The following is a 19253-nucleotide window of genomic DNA, read 5'->3' as shown; positions in this document are numbered from 1 at the left end:
TATATTTTAAAATGCAGCCGCTTTGTGATTAAGTAAGCAAGAACAGATTTATTGTCACATTTGTCTTTGTTCCCATTTTCTTTGTGGGAAGTTAAAAAAATATATTTAATAGGACGGCTGCCAAACACTGCTTTCCATGACCTTGTGTCTCCACCCCTTTACACTGCCACACCTTGACACCCAATGTATGGGTTTCCGGAGTAAATGTTTTCAATTTCCAGCACAAGTTGGGTATCCCTTCAACTTAACACTTCAACTTAAGCTCCCAAAGGCTTTTGCATAAGTGAGCGACACAAATAAACTTAACATAACTTGCACACCTGCTTCTTAAATATTTCAACAATATAGCCCCTTTTGATCTTACAGTTACACTACTTATTGACCTCTCTGCAGTGGGACTCAGATTGCCGTTCTAGGAACTCTCTTCCACCGGAAGTTCGCAGAATCTCTTCGACGACTGTTTTCAAACTTGAAGCCATATGATTCCTAATGAACACATTTTTACCTTAATTTGGGCTTGGATCACTTGCTTGAAACCTGCGTTCCTACAACCATTGAACCCTCATGTGAGGACCCTCGTTCTTTGCTGCTTTTTTGTCCCCTTTCGTAGCATGTTATATTCAGGTTTTTCATATTATTCTCCGTGATTCACTGGTCTGGGAAACATGCGAGTATTCCTGTTATGTATTCATACATGTTGTCGATACTGGGTCTATGCTCTTTTTTTCTGCATTGTATAACCCCTTTCTTAGACTGTTACTCGTTTATTGTACTATTCTCCTGGTGTCATTTGTCTGTAAACTATGCATTTATTTGTCTGGGATATATGCGATTATTCCTGTCGTATATTCTTACTTGTGGTCAATACTGGATTTATGTCCTTCCTCCCTACCTTTGGAATGCGCTCCGATATCCCTCGGGATTATGTTCGTGCTATACAAAACTTTATAAATAAAATAAAATAAAGAAATCACATACAACCTGTTGGCTGAACCTCAGTCAAACTACTAAGGGAGGCCTCAGATTCGCCATGGAGGCCAGCGAACCATAGAACAGTTTTCTACCTTCTATAATGCCTGCCAAATCCAACTTCAGTTTATGTATGAAGCTGAAGGCACATTTCTTACAATAGTCTGACTCTCAGCCGTTTTATAGACCCTTCAACACCTTCACAAGAACAGCACCCAAAAGTGGCGCAACTTCGTTTGCCAATACATTCTATGAATTTTGCACAATTCTCAGAGCACTAGGAGGAAGTCACCGCTCATCAAGGTTGGCATGATATCTCACTGGATAAACGTGTCAGTCTTTGGGGTCTGTCTCCAAGTAGAAGGGGCAGGTTCGAATTGCTGCAGAACCAACACATTCATTCTTCCAAGGAGGGTGAAATGAATGTGGCAGCAATCAATGCACTTAACCCTGAACTTAGTATTATAAGCGAAGCATGTAAACATTCTGAAGTAGAACTACACAGACTGACAATTATACACAAAATACTGAGTGCACTTATGATCTCAACATTTAAAGGGACAGTGCAAAGTTAAAATTGTACACTTCTGCCAAACACATTCACTTACTTTAAATACTCATTGTCCTAACTTTTGTAGACACTGGGAACCAAGGGGTATCAACAAACATGGCTAACACACATGTATTAGCTAGTTTAACCACTGAATATGTAGACGGCCCATATCTCTTTTTCAAGACTAGGGAAAACTGGAACGTTGTAGACTGCAGTAAGGACCTCAGCCTTTCACGAGACCACAAGTACAGGGACTCCTTTTTTGAGGGGAGGTGTAAGAACTGTGAGGTAAAATATATCGAATCTAAGGCTACACAACTTTCTAGTTGCTTTAAGAGTGCTGTGTTCAATAAAATAAGAGAACGATAAAAAGGAATGACCACAAAGCCTCCGTGGGCATTCTAGTGCTCAACCTTTTCGGCAACCTTCAACACAATCAACCATCGAGTTCTTGTCGTCTGTCGCGATGGGCTGATGGCCAGGAGACAGCCTACCAAAAAGACGACTTGAATTTTCCCAATGCGATATTCCCTCCTCTGTGATCATGATCCTGTTCTTATACTCAATTAGTTCCCACCTAGCAGGCTACACTGTATGCCTTATTCTAGTTATCAGAGCAGCACACCATTTCAAATACGTGAACTGGTCATTTATATAAGCCTTGCAAATAAATGCCAACAGACCTTTGCACACTTTTTCTTTTTATCAGCAACTTATGGTCATGTCAAACAAAAGGTCCAAAACAGTCAACAAGTCTTATGTTAGCATTAACACGCTTATCCAGTGCTGTTACTACATGTATGAAACAATAGGCATCATTATGTAGACCAATAACGTATTCAACATTAATTTTAGACATCACTTATTTCCTGAATAATCAGGTCTTTAACACATACAGTGGCCAAACAAAAAGGCCACCAAATACCCACACCAAAGAAATGGCTGCTTCCGTCTTATCAACTATAAAGGTTATTGGGTGCTGTAGATTAACCCCATTGATATCCAACTAAACAATTCGAGGCCGTGTTCTTGAACTGAAAAAAGCATGTTGTAAAGGAGAATGTCCTTACAGATAATAGCCACAAAAACATTCTGCCCTCCAGGTATGGTTGTCCAGGACACTCAGGACGACCATTTGGTGGGTTCAGTCAACAAGACACTCATTCTTCTTCTGAAGTGGGCGGGCTGCTACAGGCACGAACTGACACTTGGATTCCAGAGGTGCTACCCCAGATAGTACATCCATGTTGGTCTGGGTACATTCTTCTCTGCTGCTAGGAAGCACTGGCAGAGATGGCTCCGCGTCTTTAAGTAAACTATTCATCTCTTCAGTGAGATGGGGGTCTCTTGATGGAAAACATCTAAAAGACTGAGTAGACTAACCCCCAGCAGCCTTACAGTGAAATGCAACAAGGGGATTGGCACACCTAGAGTGTGTAAAAAGAAGCCAGGAGAATGCTTGTTTTAGTCAAGCTCAAATCCCATGCAAGCACGTAACCATGAATTGGAAAGAGGTCTCTAACTTTCTAAATAACTACCACAAAGACTGACTGGATAAAGAGTGGATTGATTAAAATAAGTAGATTAAAAGGGACTCGGTCTATGCCACTGATAGCTCTTGCACATAAATCACATACTCACACAGAAGGGAACTTGAGTGTGTATATAGCCGTTCTTGCACATAAATCACATACTCACACAGAAGGGAACTTGAGTGTGCATATAGCCGTTCTTGCACATAAATCACATACTCACACAGAAGGGAACTTGAGTGTGTATATAGCCGTTCTTGCACATAAATCACATACTCACACAGAAGGGAACTTGAGTGTGCATATAGCCGCTCTTGCACATAAATCACATACTCACAGAAGGGAACTGGAGTGTGCATATAGCCCCAATGATGAAAAATATTTTTAGTTTTCTCCACCTCAACAAGCTATTAGTTAACCTAGTAAGTCACTAAAAAGTTTTGTCAAAAGTTACCTAAACATCTCAAGATGCAGGTAAACCACAATAGGTCATCAAAGATGCTATGATCAGCCACCCATAACAACAAAGTCCAGATATCTTTTAGTCTGGAAACATCTCTTGGTCTGCCTTCCTTAAATAGCTAATTCGAAAAACGGAATAACGTTTAGTCAATGAGAGATTCCACTTTCTAAAAGCTACCATGACAGGAAAGTTAGGGCCTCTTACCTTACAAAGAGCCTATAGGCCTCAATTACATATCTAAAATGTATTACATTAATAACAAAGCCACTTTAAACAGTGTTAGGTAAAAAACAGTAAGAGGAACAGCATTCACCATGCAAGGCCTTATGATCTAAAATGGTCACACATCGGCTGAAAGAAACATGCAAGTCACTCGGAGTTTTAAATAAAAAAGGTAACCTGTTTTAGTAATTTGGAATCCCCAAATCGCCCTATAGATTTAACATCTCAAGGTTAAACGAAACCACATTTCTTGAAACCTCTCTAAGGCCTTTTTAATATCTGTAGATGAGCCCTCCAACTTCAAGTGCCCAGATGAGGTCACAAAAAGAAAACTCCAGCCCAAGCACCTTCCTGAATCTTTGCCAGTCACATACTTCAGTATTTACCTTAACAATTCATATCTTTGGAAGTACACATGTTTCGCTCTGAACAGCAAGTTGCAATTCAGAACTTCCAAGAGTAATGACCTTTGAGTTGTTTGTGGCATGGTTACCAGCCCTGGCATGTCTCAACACCGGCCTAATACTTTAACACGAATACAAAGCAGCAAGAGAACTGGTCTAGTGGTCATGGTGAACATCCTGTGAAAAGAAGGGGAAAGCTTCCACCTTTTCAGATTTTGTTTTTTTGGTTCAAATAAACAGGATTTAAAAAACATGAAAAAAAGTTGTGGATGTTTTTAACAAATCAGCTTACCTCATCACAAAACTTGGTGAGGGCAGTGAAATCCCATTTCTTCGCGTAGCCGACATTGTATGACAGAATGGCTTCCTGCAAAGAAAACAGAGTAACAGCTCTTAAACTTTTCAAATTCAGTCTCGTAGAATCACATTGCTGGTTTGCTCAGAATTTATTTTTCTCGTTGAATAATATCCCCAGGCCCTATATTTCTCGGATGTATCAGGCCCATGTGGGAAACCACCACCTCCACTAATGTTCCACCATTTTTACAGGTTACAGAGCCTTTTAAAGCATGCCTTATGGCAACTTTGTGGCAAAGCACTTTGGTAATTTTTTAGCCTGCGCATAGGGTGAGAGAAAGGGTGCTTTGCGACATCACAACTAAAGCTCAAGCCTTATAACAGGGTAGCAGCCAGAATAACGGGCACAAAAAAATATCCTACTGTGGATTTAAAAAAACAAAAACCTTAGAGATCACCAAGACCAATAGTACTTCAGTAGTGGGGTTGTTTGGGTAACTATCGTACAGAGAACCCAGACACAGGGATAGGTGAGTCGTAACCTTAGGAGGAGGATTTTTCGTGGGGGAGTGGGCAGCAGCGCAAGCAAGGAGTATGCACTCATACTTCATATCAATAGGTAATACACGTCTAAAGCACACTGGAAATGGATGGCAAGAAAGGTTTCTCATCAGCCACAATGGCAACACAGTCAAGAACTCTACCTGCAGTGAATGTAAAAGGCAAAACCGGTTTAACATTGAGATCATATGAGATTTCATCTACCAATAGAAACACGGAGCCTTGATAAACTGATGGGGAGTGGGAAGTTGCTTCGCGTGCATGTAGAAAGCAAACTTAGGATTCAGAGAATGATGTGAAGACTATTTGAAAAACAATAGTCAATTTTGGACTCAGGACTGGGCAGAGGTAAAGAAGAAAGCTCATGCCATAATTCCATGGGGTTCAAGACGGTTTTATGGAATTCCCACAGCGAATTCAAATCATGCAAAATGCCTGGGTTTTCTTCGGATTCAAGGTTCAGCAAGATTGAGTAAGTTAAGCCTTTGTCTATCAACAGTCAGTCCTCTGGAAAATTAAACAACTAATTCTGTTCTACTCTTCAGTTTCTAGCACTCCAAAGTAGCTTTGGAAAATGCCTTTCTGTGGGTCTTACAATGCCCACAACAGGTTCCGCTTACGGGACATCTCCATGGCATTGCCAGGCTCGCCATCTAAACATCTGGCTGAAAGGGATGTGCTTTAATGGGGATGGAAATTCCTGGAGCACACATTCTTGGCAGTGGAATCTACAATCCTGCTAAATCAACATTAAATAATTACGTTCCAGGGCAACTTCAGCCAATAAAATGCCCAACTATTTTAGCTCTTACCCACCAGACAGCCTAAGCAGTCTGCTCGCAAAAGACCTATGGTGGACTTACCAAAAAAGTAGTCAGCTTACACCTCGCCCATTGCTGGTGGCTTTATTGTCAATCATTTGCTTGCTTCTTTTTCAGTGGTCTTGCCTTTCCCTTCTTTTGTTTGTACCTCTCTTGCAGCACAGCCTCTTTACCATCCTTTTGATTCAATGGCTTACATTATTTCATAGCTCACATTAGGGAACGACTTATTTTTACATTTCTTTCAGCATTTCATAAGTGCATGTATTCTCTAGCTCAATCCATTGAGTGCTGCTTTCCTTCCCCAAACACCTGCCACACACTGCACACACTCACTGGTACTTCAGTCAGTCATAAAGTCTTTATTCGGTTTAAGTGCAAACCATAAAAGCATACTACTGGTACTTTCTCCCTTCTGAATTGCACTCTCTTGTGTGATGCTCTCTCTCGTCTTCTTCTTCCTGCCCCACACCTTTCTATGCTGATCCTTCCCTCGTGTGCTGTTTCGCACCTCCATTCACTTGGCTTAATTTTTATTTTATCTCTCCATTCCCATTTCTGCCTCCACCTGTTCTTCCATTGCTCCGCGACCCCTTACAGGTATTAAAAATGTTTTACCACTTTTTTGGAGGGCCATTTAACTGTCATTTGCTGTTGGGTGCTCCACTGCATCAAAAACACATCGGGCACACTTATTTCTTATTTTTTAATTAACTGATTTAAGTTGCTTTGCAATCTTAGCTCAGTAAGTTTAAAAAACAAAAAAAGAAATGGAAAATGCCCCTTGCATCATTTTGTTAGCGTGCGCAAGCATGGTGACGCAAAGGCACACCTCCAGAATGACCCGACCGGCCGTAGTGTCATTGCGCCTTTTAACTTTTTTTTTTTTGTCGCAGCATTGGCAAAACCCACAGGTGCCAAAGGCGAGACCTACTGCATTTGCCAATGCATTTTTAGCGTAATCACAGCAATCGTTGTAAAGATTAAACAAATAGAACGATAAGCCGTTTTCTCTGTGCTATATGCTAATGTACTGCTCGTTGTTGACTCCTGTGGTCGCATAAAGACAGAACATAGCACTGGCAATACCAAGGCTCTGGCTTTCATTAAATGGTATGCCTGCATTACACACAAGTAGGCAAGGTGCCCACATTATTCCATGCATGTTTACCTGCGGTCTGTAATCTTCAATGATATGTAGGGCCCCTGCACTGATGACATTAGCACTCGCAACAGACTACTAACGGTGTTTGTAGACAGACGCTAAAAATGTACTTAATATTCTACATATGGAACCGGTTCATTCAGTTATGGACCAGCTCTACCACAGATGAAAAGAGACAGTTCAATTCAAACAAAAGTTCATGGACAAATTTGTTAGCCGTTTGCTTAAGCGAAAAGGAGTAAATGCACATATACCTCCTATAGGCGAGCAGCAGGTGAGTCACCTAAATGACAAAAATAGGCAACTGCTCCATATATTCATGCCTGTGTCTTTAAACGCTGCCTGCAGTTGATGCCTAGATGCATGCAGGGAGTGGATTCCAGACATGAAGGTCTCGGAGGACATGAAACGCTAGTCTTAGTCAACGCAATCCCCGGCATTGTTCATTAGAGGATGACATACTGTTTGGCTTAATCAGAAAATTTTTGAAGTTCTTCATATATGGTGGTAGACAATAGGCTACAATAAGGCCCTTTCAAACTTTTTATGCTAACTCTACTTTGGCAATTCAAAATGAAAGCGGGTATTGGGTGGATGCTTTCAAAGCAAGTCACAGGGCGAACAATAACATGCATTTATGGTGAAGGTTCTTAAGGCCTGAAGCTTAACCCCTTCTATTTTGGCTTTATACAACTAAATTATCGTTCAGCAGCATTATATGTGCATACAATTCCTGATTTTTTAAGCCAAAACTGGCTTTATTTTACCTGTCACCCGCCTGAAATTGCCTCTGCTTCAATAGAAATCATTGGGGAAACACAATCCCCAGATTGTTTTTCGAAATCTCCCACTTTAATTCTTTTAAAAAAAAAAAAAAAAGCACGTGTGTATTCGCTATAAATGTGCAGACATTTATGCCCCTAAATGTAGGCCCTGGAGAGTGCGTCAACATGGGAATTTTTATGAATAGTGTTCTTTTTGTACATTTCATCAAGGCCAAAAAAAATCTTGGAACTAGCTGAACAGGGAAGGGAGTCAGAAGGTTTGTCCCCCTTTCCCGTGGAAGAAAAGAAAAAAAATCCCACGAGCCCTGGAGTAAGACCAGCTGTGTTCCATACGTGACACGTTAGTCAGGTCCACCCCAAGGTGGAATAGACCAAAACCAGATTCACAAAGCAACAACTAAGAAGGGAGAGTGGCTGAGAAGTTTTTCCTATAAACCCAAGAAAGGAGTACGCCTCAAAGACTGATGTTTCTTGCGCCTGCAAAATCTGTATGACAGCAGCCAGGGGAAAGAGCTTGAAGGATGTAAAAGTGATGGAAAGATCAAAAGTACACAAACGCTTATACAGGCAAATATCCCCCTAGAGCCATGCTCTCCGGGGCCCAAATTAAGAAAACAAATGACTGCACATGTTTTGGTAAATGGAATATTTAGCGCTGCTCAACTGCGAATTCGTACTATAAAGGGCAAAAACTGTGCATAGAGAAACTCTCACTGCACAAGCATGTCGCTAGACACATTAAAAGAGCGCTCTCAGAAGCCACGGTAACAGCTGTAATAAATAATATTGTTATTACTGTTAATTAGTGGGTGTCTGTCAGTGGGTGTCATGGCACATTGAAGAGTTTTCAATAGTCCAACAAGTAGCATATACTAAGACGCTACCATATTGACAGAACGGCCAGGAGTGGGGTAGGGAGGGATGGGAGGGGGGTGGGAATGAGTTTGAATAAGTTTATCAGTTGAATGTTAATATATGCAATTTGTAATGACACTCGCGAGCGCACATTTCTATTGCTTGTTTGGTAGCATTACTGCCACAGAATGTGACCCTTAGCCTCCTTTTGTTTTGTACTGGTTTCTAGGACAATGGAAACAGAATATCTGTGGGGGCATATACATTGTAATTGATGTATTAAGGGCAAAAGGAACAAAAACAAAACAGACTGTATAGACTGCATATTGCCTCGGTTATGTATATGACGCATTGCGGTCATCAATAAAGTGTTAAAAAAAAAAAAAAAGACGCTACCATATTGACGGAATGCATGCGAGGTGTATCGGCTTTATCAGCCTATCGTACATCCAATGAGGAGGGTCAAGCCACTTTTGTATTCTTATTTCATTACCGGCCATTTTTCGCTGCCAGTCATTTCATCATTAGCAGCCTCTCGCCCATTCAGGCATTCGTAGGTCTGTCCACTATCAAGCCTTCGCTTTATCACATAGGCAGCTGTGGGAAACTGGGTGAGGCACACATGTGTGGCTTAACATAAGGTGACAGTGAACGACTGAGCGGACTGCACTCAAATACTCTTTGCATTGTCCCTTGCATGTGCACTGCACACATTTAATAAGGGTGCAAAGCAGCACTTGATGCAATCAGGTATTCAAAAACCTTTCCTCACACATCTAGCGGTGACAGTATTGTATTCAAATGGGTTTCAACGTGCTGGTCAGCCGACTACCTATAGAGTAACACAGAGCTCTTGTCAAGGAGAAGAAATAAGGCTAGCAAAGGAAGGAATTGAGGCGAATAGATGTTCTAAGATCAAGAGGATGACTGTTGGACCTGTCAGCCCTAGGGTGGTCTCCCCATCTATTTTTGATCGCGCCTCATTTTTTCCACCCTGATTTTGATGTTGGACTTAGGTCTCCGGGCGCCTTTTCATTGCCAATCAGTGTTAAGGTGCAGGTGCTCCCTTCTCCCAAGATGGCTGCCGCAGACCCCTGCTACTGCAGAGTGGTCTTCATTAGTAGCACCCTAGCTGCCAGGAGCTGGCTGGAACCCCACAACACTGTTGCAACACCAGCCCGCCTTTTTTTTGTCCCATAGGTAGAATGGGGAAGCTCCTGGAAAGTGCTGGAACCTTCTAGAAGGGAGGTGTGGTTTTACTTTTGCCGCCTTGGTTAGTGGTCACCTGACCTAGGGCTACTTAAGTGAAGGAGGGAACTTTTTCTAGTTAGTTGGCCAGTGGGGTAAAGCAGAGCTGGAGAATCCACACAGGAGTTTTAGGCGGTAGGGCCTAGCCAGGGACTTATGCCTCTGAGAGTGACAGGATTCCGGTGCTGCCTCTTAAGTGAGTGAGGGATCCTGTAAAGCCCACTGATCTTGCCCAGCAGTAGGAGGACCCAGGGAACCTCTGCCCAGCCTGACTAGGAAGGACCTAGTCGTCAACTCAATCCCTACCCCCCAGGAACAGAACCCCCCAAGGGCGCCAGAGACATCTGCGCCATCAAGAATTCAGGTAGCAACTGAATGCTGAAACCTCATGTCACGACGACATACTGAAACTGAATGCTGAGACTGCATGCCAGAACTGACAACTGAAACTTTATGCCAAAGCTGATTGCAGAAGTGCTCGGGATCAACCAGGTACCAGCGCTGAGACCCCTGCGCTCCCTGACCTGGCCTGGGATCCCCGGCATCCATCCCCGTTGAGCGCGGAGCTCTCCCGCTTAATTTGACCCCCCCCGCTTGGAGTGCGGGGACCAGAGCGCGCTCACCGCTGCGGCCCGGAAGCCTGAAGTGTGCATCATTCATCACCCCTCATCGTGTCGAGGCCCACGAAGAAGCCCGGGGCCCCGTCGCTGCCGTCGCAGCTGCTGGTGAAGGTGTGTGGGGCCGTGGCCTGCCCCCGTCGCGGAATGACCGACTGCGGAGTTCGGAGCTGGTTGGGACGCCTCAAGACGTCGAGATCAAGGTAAGCCCGGGAGGCTTGGGCCGGACCCGGTGCGCCCCCTACAGGCCGGGAGCAGCACCGCACCCTGAGACCATGGTTCCCCTCCGTGGGAGTCCCCCCGTCCACTCAAGACTTTTGACACCCCGCCGAGGGATTGCCTCTCGTCTCCGAGACTGTCGAGCAGCGTTGTGCCCCACAAACTGCACAGAAGTACTTGAAGCTTGATTAGTGCGAGTAGCGCTATGTTCGCAGGCTGGGCTCGGAAGCGTTCAATGCTTAATTATTACGAGTACCGCTATGTTTGCAGGCTTTGCTCTGAAGTGATCAAGGCTCCATTATTGTGATTACCGCTATGGTTGTAGGCTTTGCTCTGAAGTGTTTAATGCCCAATTATTACGAGTAACGCTGTGTTGGTAGGCTTTGCTCGGAAGTGTTCGATGCGTACTTATTACAAGTAACGCTATGTCCGCAGGCTCTGCTCACAAGGATTCACGGTGCAGTTATCGCGGGTAGCGCTGTAACCGCCCACTGAGGCACTAAGGGTACCAAAGGGGCGGGAAGCCCGCGAAGTCGGCCCTGAGCCCCCCTAGACCCCAGGTGTGGCGCTACGATTCCCAGTCCGTCCAACGGATGTCAAGCTACACGAGTGTGGCCTAGGGCCTCAGAGGGAATTGCTAGTGAATATAGTGCGACAGATGCTAACTGATGTAGTGAACTGCATTTACCTCTAGTGAATTGCATTTACATATAATGAACTGCATTTACCTCTAGTGAATTGCATTTACATATAATGAACTGCATTTACCTCTAGTGAATTGCATTTACATATAATGAACTGCATTTACATCTGAAGAATTGCATTTACATATAATGAACTGTCTTTATGCCTATCTGCTTGGATAAACTTGAGTTATTGCATAAACCCTACAGTGTGGCGTCCCTTATTGTGTGCGTTCCCTGCTTCAGAGGTTGCGTGTGTTGTATGGTCGCTTTACACAGAAGCCTTTGGGTGCCCAGCCGCTCGAGTCACGTTACCCCCTTAGGGCTTGGTGACCCCAGGTCTTACAATGACTGATCAAGATTTTAGCTGTTTGAGCTGAGAATCAGCAATAGTCTTCAAAGCAAAGTCTTGAGGTAGGAACAGTCTTGCCTAGAGCTTCCAGGGTTTCTGGAAGGGCCATAAGGCGCTGCAGTGCCGACAAGAAAGAGTAAACTGGACCACTCGATCAGAATTATTTGCATTGGTTGCCTTGCTGTATGATTAACAATCGCACCGTACTTTAGTAACATAACATTTACGGCACTACAATATTTTTGTGTTTATTTTCTTTGTATATCATTCAATCAGTCCCTCCTTCATGGTTTTTTCTGCCCGAAACATTCACTTTTATTCTAATTTGTATTAACAAGCTCACCAAACCTAAGGCATTTGAAAATTTCTGTTCTCCATCTGAATGTAGGCTACCAATCAGAAACTGAAATAAAGTTGGCTATCAATGCCATCACCTAGCTTGGTCAGGTCTGGTAGTTTAAACTTAAGTTAAACTTATTTTTTTATGGTGGCGACTCGCCTCGGTGTCAGAAAGTCTGCCATTTAAAAAGAGCAAGGGAAAAAAAAGACATTACTTTCACATTTTTATAAAGAGAAATGTTGTGTCCCCCACAGGCTTGCAATGTTTACTCTCTGCTAACAGGATTGTACTGTCAGTTTACCCAGGAGTAAATTCTCCTCGGCACATAATGAAGGCAAAAACAGGAGTGCAGCCTCCCTTTTCACAGCATGGCCAACAAGGCACAACCCCTATTGCAGCCCATCTCATGGTTGTGTTGTCCACTGTCGCCTTTACAAGGTCCTAACACAGGCCCCTGAAGTCCAGGGGGAGGGCACACTTGAGGGGCCCTCCTCAGCCAAAGCCTATGAATATCTGTGAGCTACTAGTGGCGTAGGGGCCCTCATACATTCTGCGGGGGCCGGCACCTTATTGTGTTACACCACTGAGTCCCTGCTGTCGTCTCTGTTCAGAAAGTCACAGGAATGGGCCACGGGGGATCAGTCTTGCCGGTTCTTTGTCCAGAGGTTTTTACCTCCTAATTTGGGAGACTTTGAATTTTCAAATGCAACTCACTGGAGAGCACCTTACCTTCCAGTTTCGGTTTTCTTCAGGATATCATTTTTTTTCCAAACAAGTATGGACTATGTAATGAATAAATAAGTAAAGGGCCAAAAGTTTTTCTTGGTTAACTGCTGATTGAACCGATTGCCAGGGATCGATGATACCAAGGCCGCCTAGTCTTTATTCCAGCTCATGTCTCTTTTTTTCCACTCCACCACCCTACACTCCATCTCTTTGTGTCACTCTTGTAAGTTCTTTTTCCATCAATATCTTCTTTTGTTAATATTTTTGGATTTTTTTTCCCCCACTTTTCCATTTTTTGCCTCTCTCTATTTGCTCTGGGTCTCGTCTTAGATTTATGAGAAAAAATAAGCCCCAGTCCCCAAATAGGTGTGCTAGTGCCCACCCGCTGCAGCCACGGGCACAAATCCGGCGCTCTCCGAGATAGACACAAAGCTGCGCCTTAGGACGGGTTCACTAATTTCTGATACTTTATTGGGAAAATTCAAGCTGCTTCGCTGGGCAGATGGAGGTATTTATAAGATACTGTAATCTAAACTGGCAGTTTCATTGAGTCTCAAGGCTGGGACCTCAGAACAAAAAGATAAAACAAAGGAACCGTCGCCATCAGGCCGCCTAGTAAAGAACGGAGAACACAATGTCTATTGGTACTAGGTCAGAGGTCAGTCAGTTCAAAAGAACGTAGGTACAATCGAAACAGCTCAAGTCAGCATAAAAACCATAAATATAGCCACACAAAGCTATAGGTAGACGCAATCGGGAGAAATGTGAATATCAATGTGAAAAAAACCGAAGTAAAATAAATATTACTAAGAGAGGCTCCCACAGTTTATGTCTCGGTTTCGGCACTCTATCTAAATACATGGATTTGGAGTTAGGGCCGAGAACCCTGTGTGCGAAACACCGTTCCCAGTCACAATTCTGAAGGAACTAAAGAGTTTAAACGCATGCCTTTCCATAGATGAAGTGCGTTCATGAGAAGAATGAAGGAAAAAGAAACAAAGAAAATCTAGGTCGAAATACAAAGTCACTTTTAAGTAAACGGGCTGAAATTGTTAAAAAAAAAAACTAGTAATCAAAAGAAAATAGCTAATTGAATGACGTCGCATTAGAAATGCTAAAAATGCACACACAAACATTGTTAGGAAAACTAATAAGGACATTAGAAGGGTCCTTCGATCAGTAAAACTGACTAGTCCGTCTGTCGGGTCAGCGCTAACGTACCGGTCACATCCTAATTAGACGTCTGTGGAGCAAACGAACGCGATTTCACAAAGACAAGGCGCCATCTGCTGGTCCACAGGGAGCTCACCAGTTAAGACTGCAGGTGAATACTTAAAACTGGATCAGTGTCCCTCTGAAACGAGCTATTGAAATCAAAGCGTACACCACACAGGCCAAACTCTTTTTAGGTCTCGCATAGGGCAGCGCATGCGCTGCCTCTACGAGGCATTAAGTAATCAGCATTGCTAGTTAAACTCCACCCATTGCATTTCTCTTTACTTCCTCACTTACCATTGGTGAAATCGGTCATTGCTCTTCTTAACGTGCTCTTTGTTGGCTGGTGGTCCGTCACGTCATTTCCGTTTTCTTCCGTTTCTGGGGGAAGCAGCATCGATCAACTACTGTTAAATTGCGCTGCAGAGAGGCATCTTTAAATGTAGGCACTCCTTTTTTTCTTTTCCATGGCGCCGGGTTCGCGCCCCTCGCTCCTTGTTGTTCTCAGTAGGCTGAGGTCTTCCAGCCTGTACAGTGAGCCGCGCCGGCTCGGCTGCTCCAGCCGCCTACTCTTGTTACACAGCCAGTCGCCATGACCCCTCCCACTCCCTAAGCAAGGAGGTGGATACGGAGGCCGTGCGCCTTTCAATATATTCATATTTTAAATCACACTTAAATGACGCAGCCCATGCTGAGGATCGAACCCTGTTTTCCTGCTCCAAAAACAGCAGCGTTCTTGTTGAGCCACCTTCTCGCACCGTTTGTTGTATTTGGTTTCAGATGCTACATTTGTCGCTCTCAACCGTGTTTTTTTTTTAATTGTATCTGTCTCCCCCTCCATGTGTATTATTTTTTTAATTTATCTCTCCCCACCCTCCCCTCCAAGATCGCTGTTTATTTTTAAATAATTAAATAATGCAGCACACGCCGAGGCTCGAACTCTGTTCTCCAGCTCCAAAGTCAGCAGCGCGCGCAGCCTGCCATATGTGTTGTGTCAGGTTACAAATGCTTTCGCTTTTGCGGCTTTGCCGCACACCACTCATTCTTTCTTGTTTATTAAAGCCATTCTTTTTCTGTCTCTCGTAACGTCCGCAAAGAGTCACAAGCTTGTTTTATTTTCAGCGCACCATGCGCACTTTTACTTTGATTTTGTAAGCCCCAAGACTGCTACAGAAATGGCCATTGGGCTGGGGGTCTCCCACGCAGGGACCTCCTTTGATCATCCGCCTGACAACTCTGGGCGACACACACCGCAGGCGGAGAGGATGGCTCAGGCAGTCCAGCAGCACTTCCTCATTGGTCAGCAGCCTCAGTGACCGGACAGAACGGGACTCAAGTGAGTCAACCCTTGCACTTTGTGTACTGTGCCGACGATCACATCAGGACAGTTTCCCCTCTCACCCTCGTACTCAGATGGAGTACGCCCACAACAGGACCGTCCACCCTCACCAGGGGCCTGCCCAGCAGGCACCCTCTAATGTCCACAGGTCAGCGGCTGCCAGTCTTCCCATGGGCCAGGTCAGTTACTCATCTGGGCGTGCGCAGGCCAGTGATTGCGCTGTCCAGGGATCCAGTCACAGTGTTTTAAGTACCGACACCTCCAAAGCTGCAGCACTCGAGGTCCTTCTTAAGCGCGTAGCGTCGGCACTTTGATTTATGTGAGTCAGCGAGGCAGTGGGAGGCTCAGAGGCAAGAGTTTGTTTGTTACACGCAGATTTCGGGCAAAAACAAAGGCGGGTAAGTACGTTCTCTTATTCTCCTTTATATTGTAATCAATCACTCTCTCTCTCACTCTGTTACTCCCTCTCTTTTTTTCAGACTGTTTAGTCTTGCACATAAGCTCACGGAGTTATACATATTTTATTTCATTCATTATGACTATGTGCATCACCCGCTTGCAAGCGATGCAATTAATACCACCGCACTATGAAGTGTGCATCTTAGATCGTCCTGAGTTGTTCTCCAGGGAATAATGAGTTCACTGTGCAAACTCGAGGCGTTTAACAAAGGTGACTAAGGATTAAGTGTGCTTCTAATCATTAGAAAAAAGAGTGCTGGTTAAAATTGAGATTGTGCTAAAAAAGGAACGCAATCGCAAAATTCAGATGAAAGCTGCTAAACACGTTTAACATTCCCACTGCCACCAGCGAACGCGGCATCAATGATCCACCACTTTGAGGGACTTGAAAAAGACATTTAGCGCTTTACAAAAAACTGAAAATACTCTATATAAATGTATCAGCTGTTGTCCCAAAACAACAGGCAACGGGTCAGGAAAGAGTGAGGCAGAAAGTTGCAGTCGTGGTTGTACGATGTCTACAGTGGCTTTTAGTGTAATAACAGCCAATAGCCAGCCCCAAGTTTAGGATGTTTGGTATCCTAACATCTATTTTGCACAGCACTGTTTTCCGGTTTTATTTGCTCTTCTTTGCTAGGGTTCTGTTAACACACCCTAAGTCTTTTTTAAGCGATAAGCGCTGGTGCCGCAATTGCTTAAAAAATAAATATATAGAAAAAACCCACTTGCAATGTAAGCGCTTTTGCATTACTGAACGTTTGAGCTATTGCATTATCATTAGCAAAGCCAATAGCTCACACGTTCACTCATGCGAGACCTATTGCATTGCAAATGCTTGTTTAAGCACTGGTTACTTATCTTACTTAGTTTGTCTGTAACTCTACTTCTTTAACTCTGCGTCTTTCAAAAGATGAACATGCCTTATGGAATACTCGCCGCTGTCAGGCTACGAATCAGAGGTCACAACAATACCAGTAAAGAACGGGGGTCAAAGGGATAGTTTAAAGACCAGCACGGAAAAAATCCCCAAAAATATCTAAATCTGAAAACAACAAAAAATCCGTGGTTCTACAAGCGTCAAGCTAATTTTCCAAAGCCACAAAAATCAGATGCTAATAGCAAACAGAAAAGTCCTCATAAAGAGGACGGAGTCCCATCACCCACCGTGGTGGCATGCTTCATCATCTGGGGCCTCCTGTTAACCACAACCTGGTGTGGTTAACGAGCTACAACTCCAAGAGAACTAAGGAAGGAGGAGCTCACGGATGTTTTAAGGATCTTAATGACCTAATGAGGCTAAATATAACAGAGACTGAAGCTGCCCTAGGTGTGGTGAACTAACGTGAAACGTGCAGTCAGTGCAAAAACAGTTAAAATTGACTATCTAACGAAAAATCTGTTTATTAGGTATCGTTGGATGTCAAAAATTAAAACAGAGGTGGTCAACATGTTACAGCCATTATAAATCACAAAATTGTGATCAAGGCTTTCATCAGGACCATATGCTACTTTCGTTTTCGTTAGATTTTTCGTTAGATAGTCAATTTTAACTGTTTTTGCACTCACTCTGCACGTTTCAGGTTAGTTCACCACACCTAGGGCAGCTTCAGTCTCTGTTATATTTATCCTCATTAGGTTATTAAGATCCTTAAAACATCCGTGAGCTCCTCCTTCCTTAGTTCTCTTGGAGTTGTAGCTCGTTAACCACACCAGGTTGTGGTTAACAGGAGGCCCCAGATGATGAAGCATGCCACCACGGTGGGTGATGGGACTCCGTCCTCTTTATGAGGACTTTTCTGTTTGCTATTAGCATCTGATTTTTGTGGCTTTGGAAATTTAGCTTGACGCTTGTAGACCCACGGATTTTTTGTTGTTTTACGAATCAGAGGTATCTTTAAAAAAACGTCTAGAATTCTAACTTTAGTAGCCAACAAAGAAAGCTTTGTGGAAATGTTTTAATGGCTGCTGACAAGGCGGGCACCTTGAACTAAGTCCCAGGAAGCCATCGTCCTATTTACGAGGCAGAGAATAAACTGCAGAGTAGTGGCCAGACATAGTGGTGAGGCTCACACTGGGCCCGATTCACAGAACTAACTTAAGACAAAATCCTAAACTTACTATTTTTGGTATTCACAGAAGGCATGTAGTAGTAGTAAAGTTAGGATTTTGTCTTAAGTCAGTCTTAAGTCTGTCCTAAGTTTGTCTTAAGACTGTCTTAAGTCTGTCTTAAGTCAAACTTAAGACAAAATCCTAACTTTACTACTACTAAATGCCTTCTGTGAATACCAAAAGTAGTAAGTTTAGGATTTTGTCTTGTTAGTTCTGTGAATCGGGCCCTGTGAATCTATAAAGAATATCAACCTAGATAATGGCATGCGAGTAGGTAATTCATCCCGACACCTGAATGTTTCATACACTCATATACAATGTTAAATCCAGCATTTATCGGTTCTTAATGCGGACAGAGGCGGCGAGGCCTCCTCTAGCAGAAGTACTTCCAGCGCTACCTGGTGGCTCCAGCGGCTGATCCTGAATCAATACCTGGTGCTGAGACTTCCTGAAGTTCTGCGATGCTGAATTCGATCCTACGAGAGTGTAATCATGAAAAGCTGCAGCTAAAACTCTGTGCCTCTGGTATCTTGCATAGCAACACATTCCGATTACAGCCTGTCCCATGCAATAACCGAGTGGTCTTAAATTCAGTGTTTAGTGCGCACTCTCCAACTAACTAGTAGATTCAATGCAGAAAAACAATAAGTTCACACCCAGATCATGTGTTTTCATTGCTGCTGCTGCTGCAGTAGGATGTCAGTAAAATGCTGGAGCAGGCAAGTCTAGTGATCATCGAAAACTGACACACCTCGGAGCGAATGTGGAATGAGTATCTTGAGGAATGAGTGACTATCTCGGAAGAACGTCCTCGTGGTCCCATCGCTGGCTAGTTCGACGGTCAGAAATAGACCTAGCACTGACAGAGGACGAATCAGCGGAGGCATTATCAAACCGCCAGAGTGAAGCCCAGTCAACTCGCAGTCCAACTTTTCAATGGACTGTCCAGGAAGATTTCAGAATGCCTTTTAACCCCTTCCCTGGGGGGAGCCGAGCTCGTCATGAGCATGCAACGGGTTAAATGAATTTCAATAAGCAAATCGGGAAGTTAAGCTGTCAACAGACAAGAACCCCCAGAACTGTAACAAGACATTACCTTCAAAAGGCACTTGGGCTCTGCTCCTCCTACGAGCCAATTTTGTTATTAAACAAGGAAACTGAGGTATTATTCAAGGTTTCAGCAAAAAAAACCTAAAGGGTAATGCAAACACTAATCTATCTGATCAATGAGGCTTTATGTCATTGAGGTCCACAAGACTCAATGTCAGGACGCCATACAATTGTAAAGAACACTGCCACAGTGCAGCTGAACCGGAAGT

At 43.7% G+C, this 19253-nt stretch overlaps 1 protein-coding gene across 2 annotated transcripts in view; it reads right to left on the bottom strand.

The window, feature by feature from the left end:
* Positions 1-19253, bottom strand: part of PARG (poly(ADP-ribose) glycohydrolase) — a 722753-nt gene that overhangs the window by 474563 nt on the left and 228937 nt on the right. For both annotated transcript variants that reach the window (XM_085608405.1, XM_085608413.1), the window contains exon 7: positions 4436-4510. In XM_085608405.1, the coding sequence (XP_085464531.1) occupies positions 4436-4510 (75 nt within the window). The remainder of the gene's footprint in view (positions 1-4435; positions 4511-19253) is intronic.

This window comes from Triturus cristatus, chromosome 1_2, assembly GCF_964204655.1.
Source record: "Triturus cristatus chromosome 1_2, aTriCri1.1, whole genome shotgun sequence".
Taxonomy (NCBI): domain Eukaryota; kingdom Metazoa; phylum Chordata; class Amphibia; order Caudata; family Salamandridae; genus Triturus; species Triturus cristatus.
This window is presented reverse-complemented; position numbering and strand designations above follow the sequence as displayed.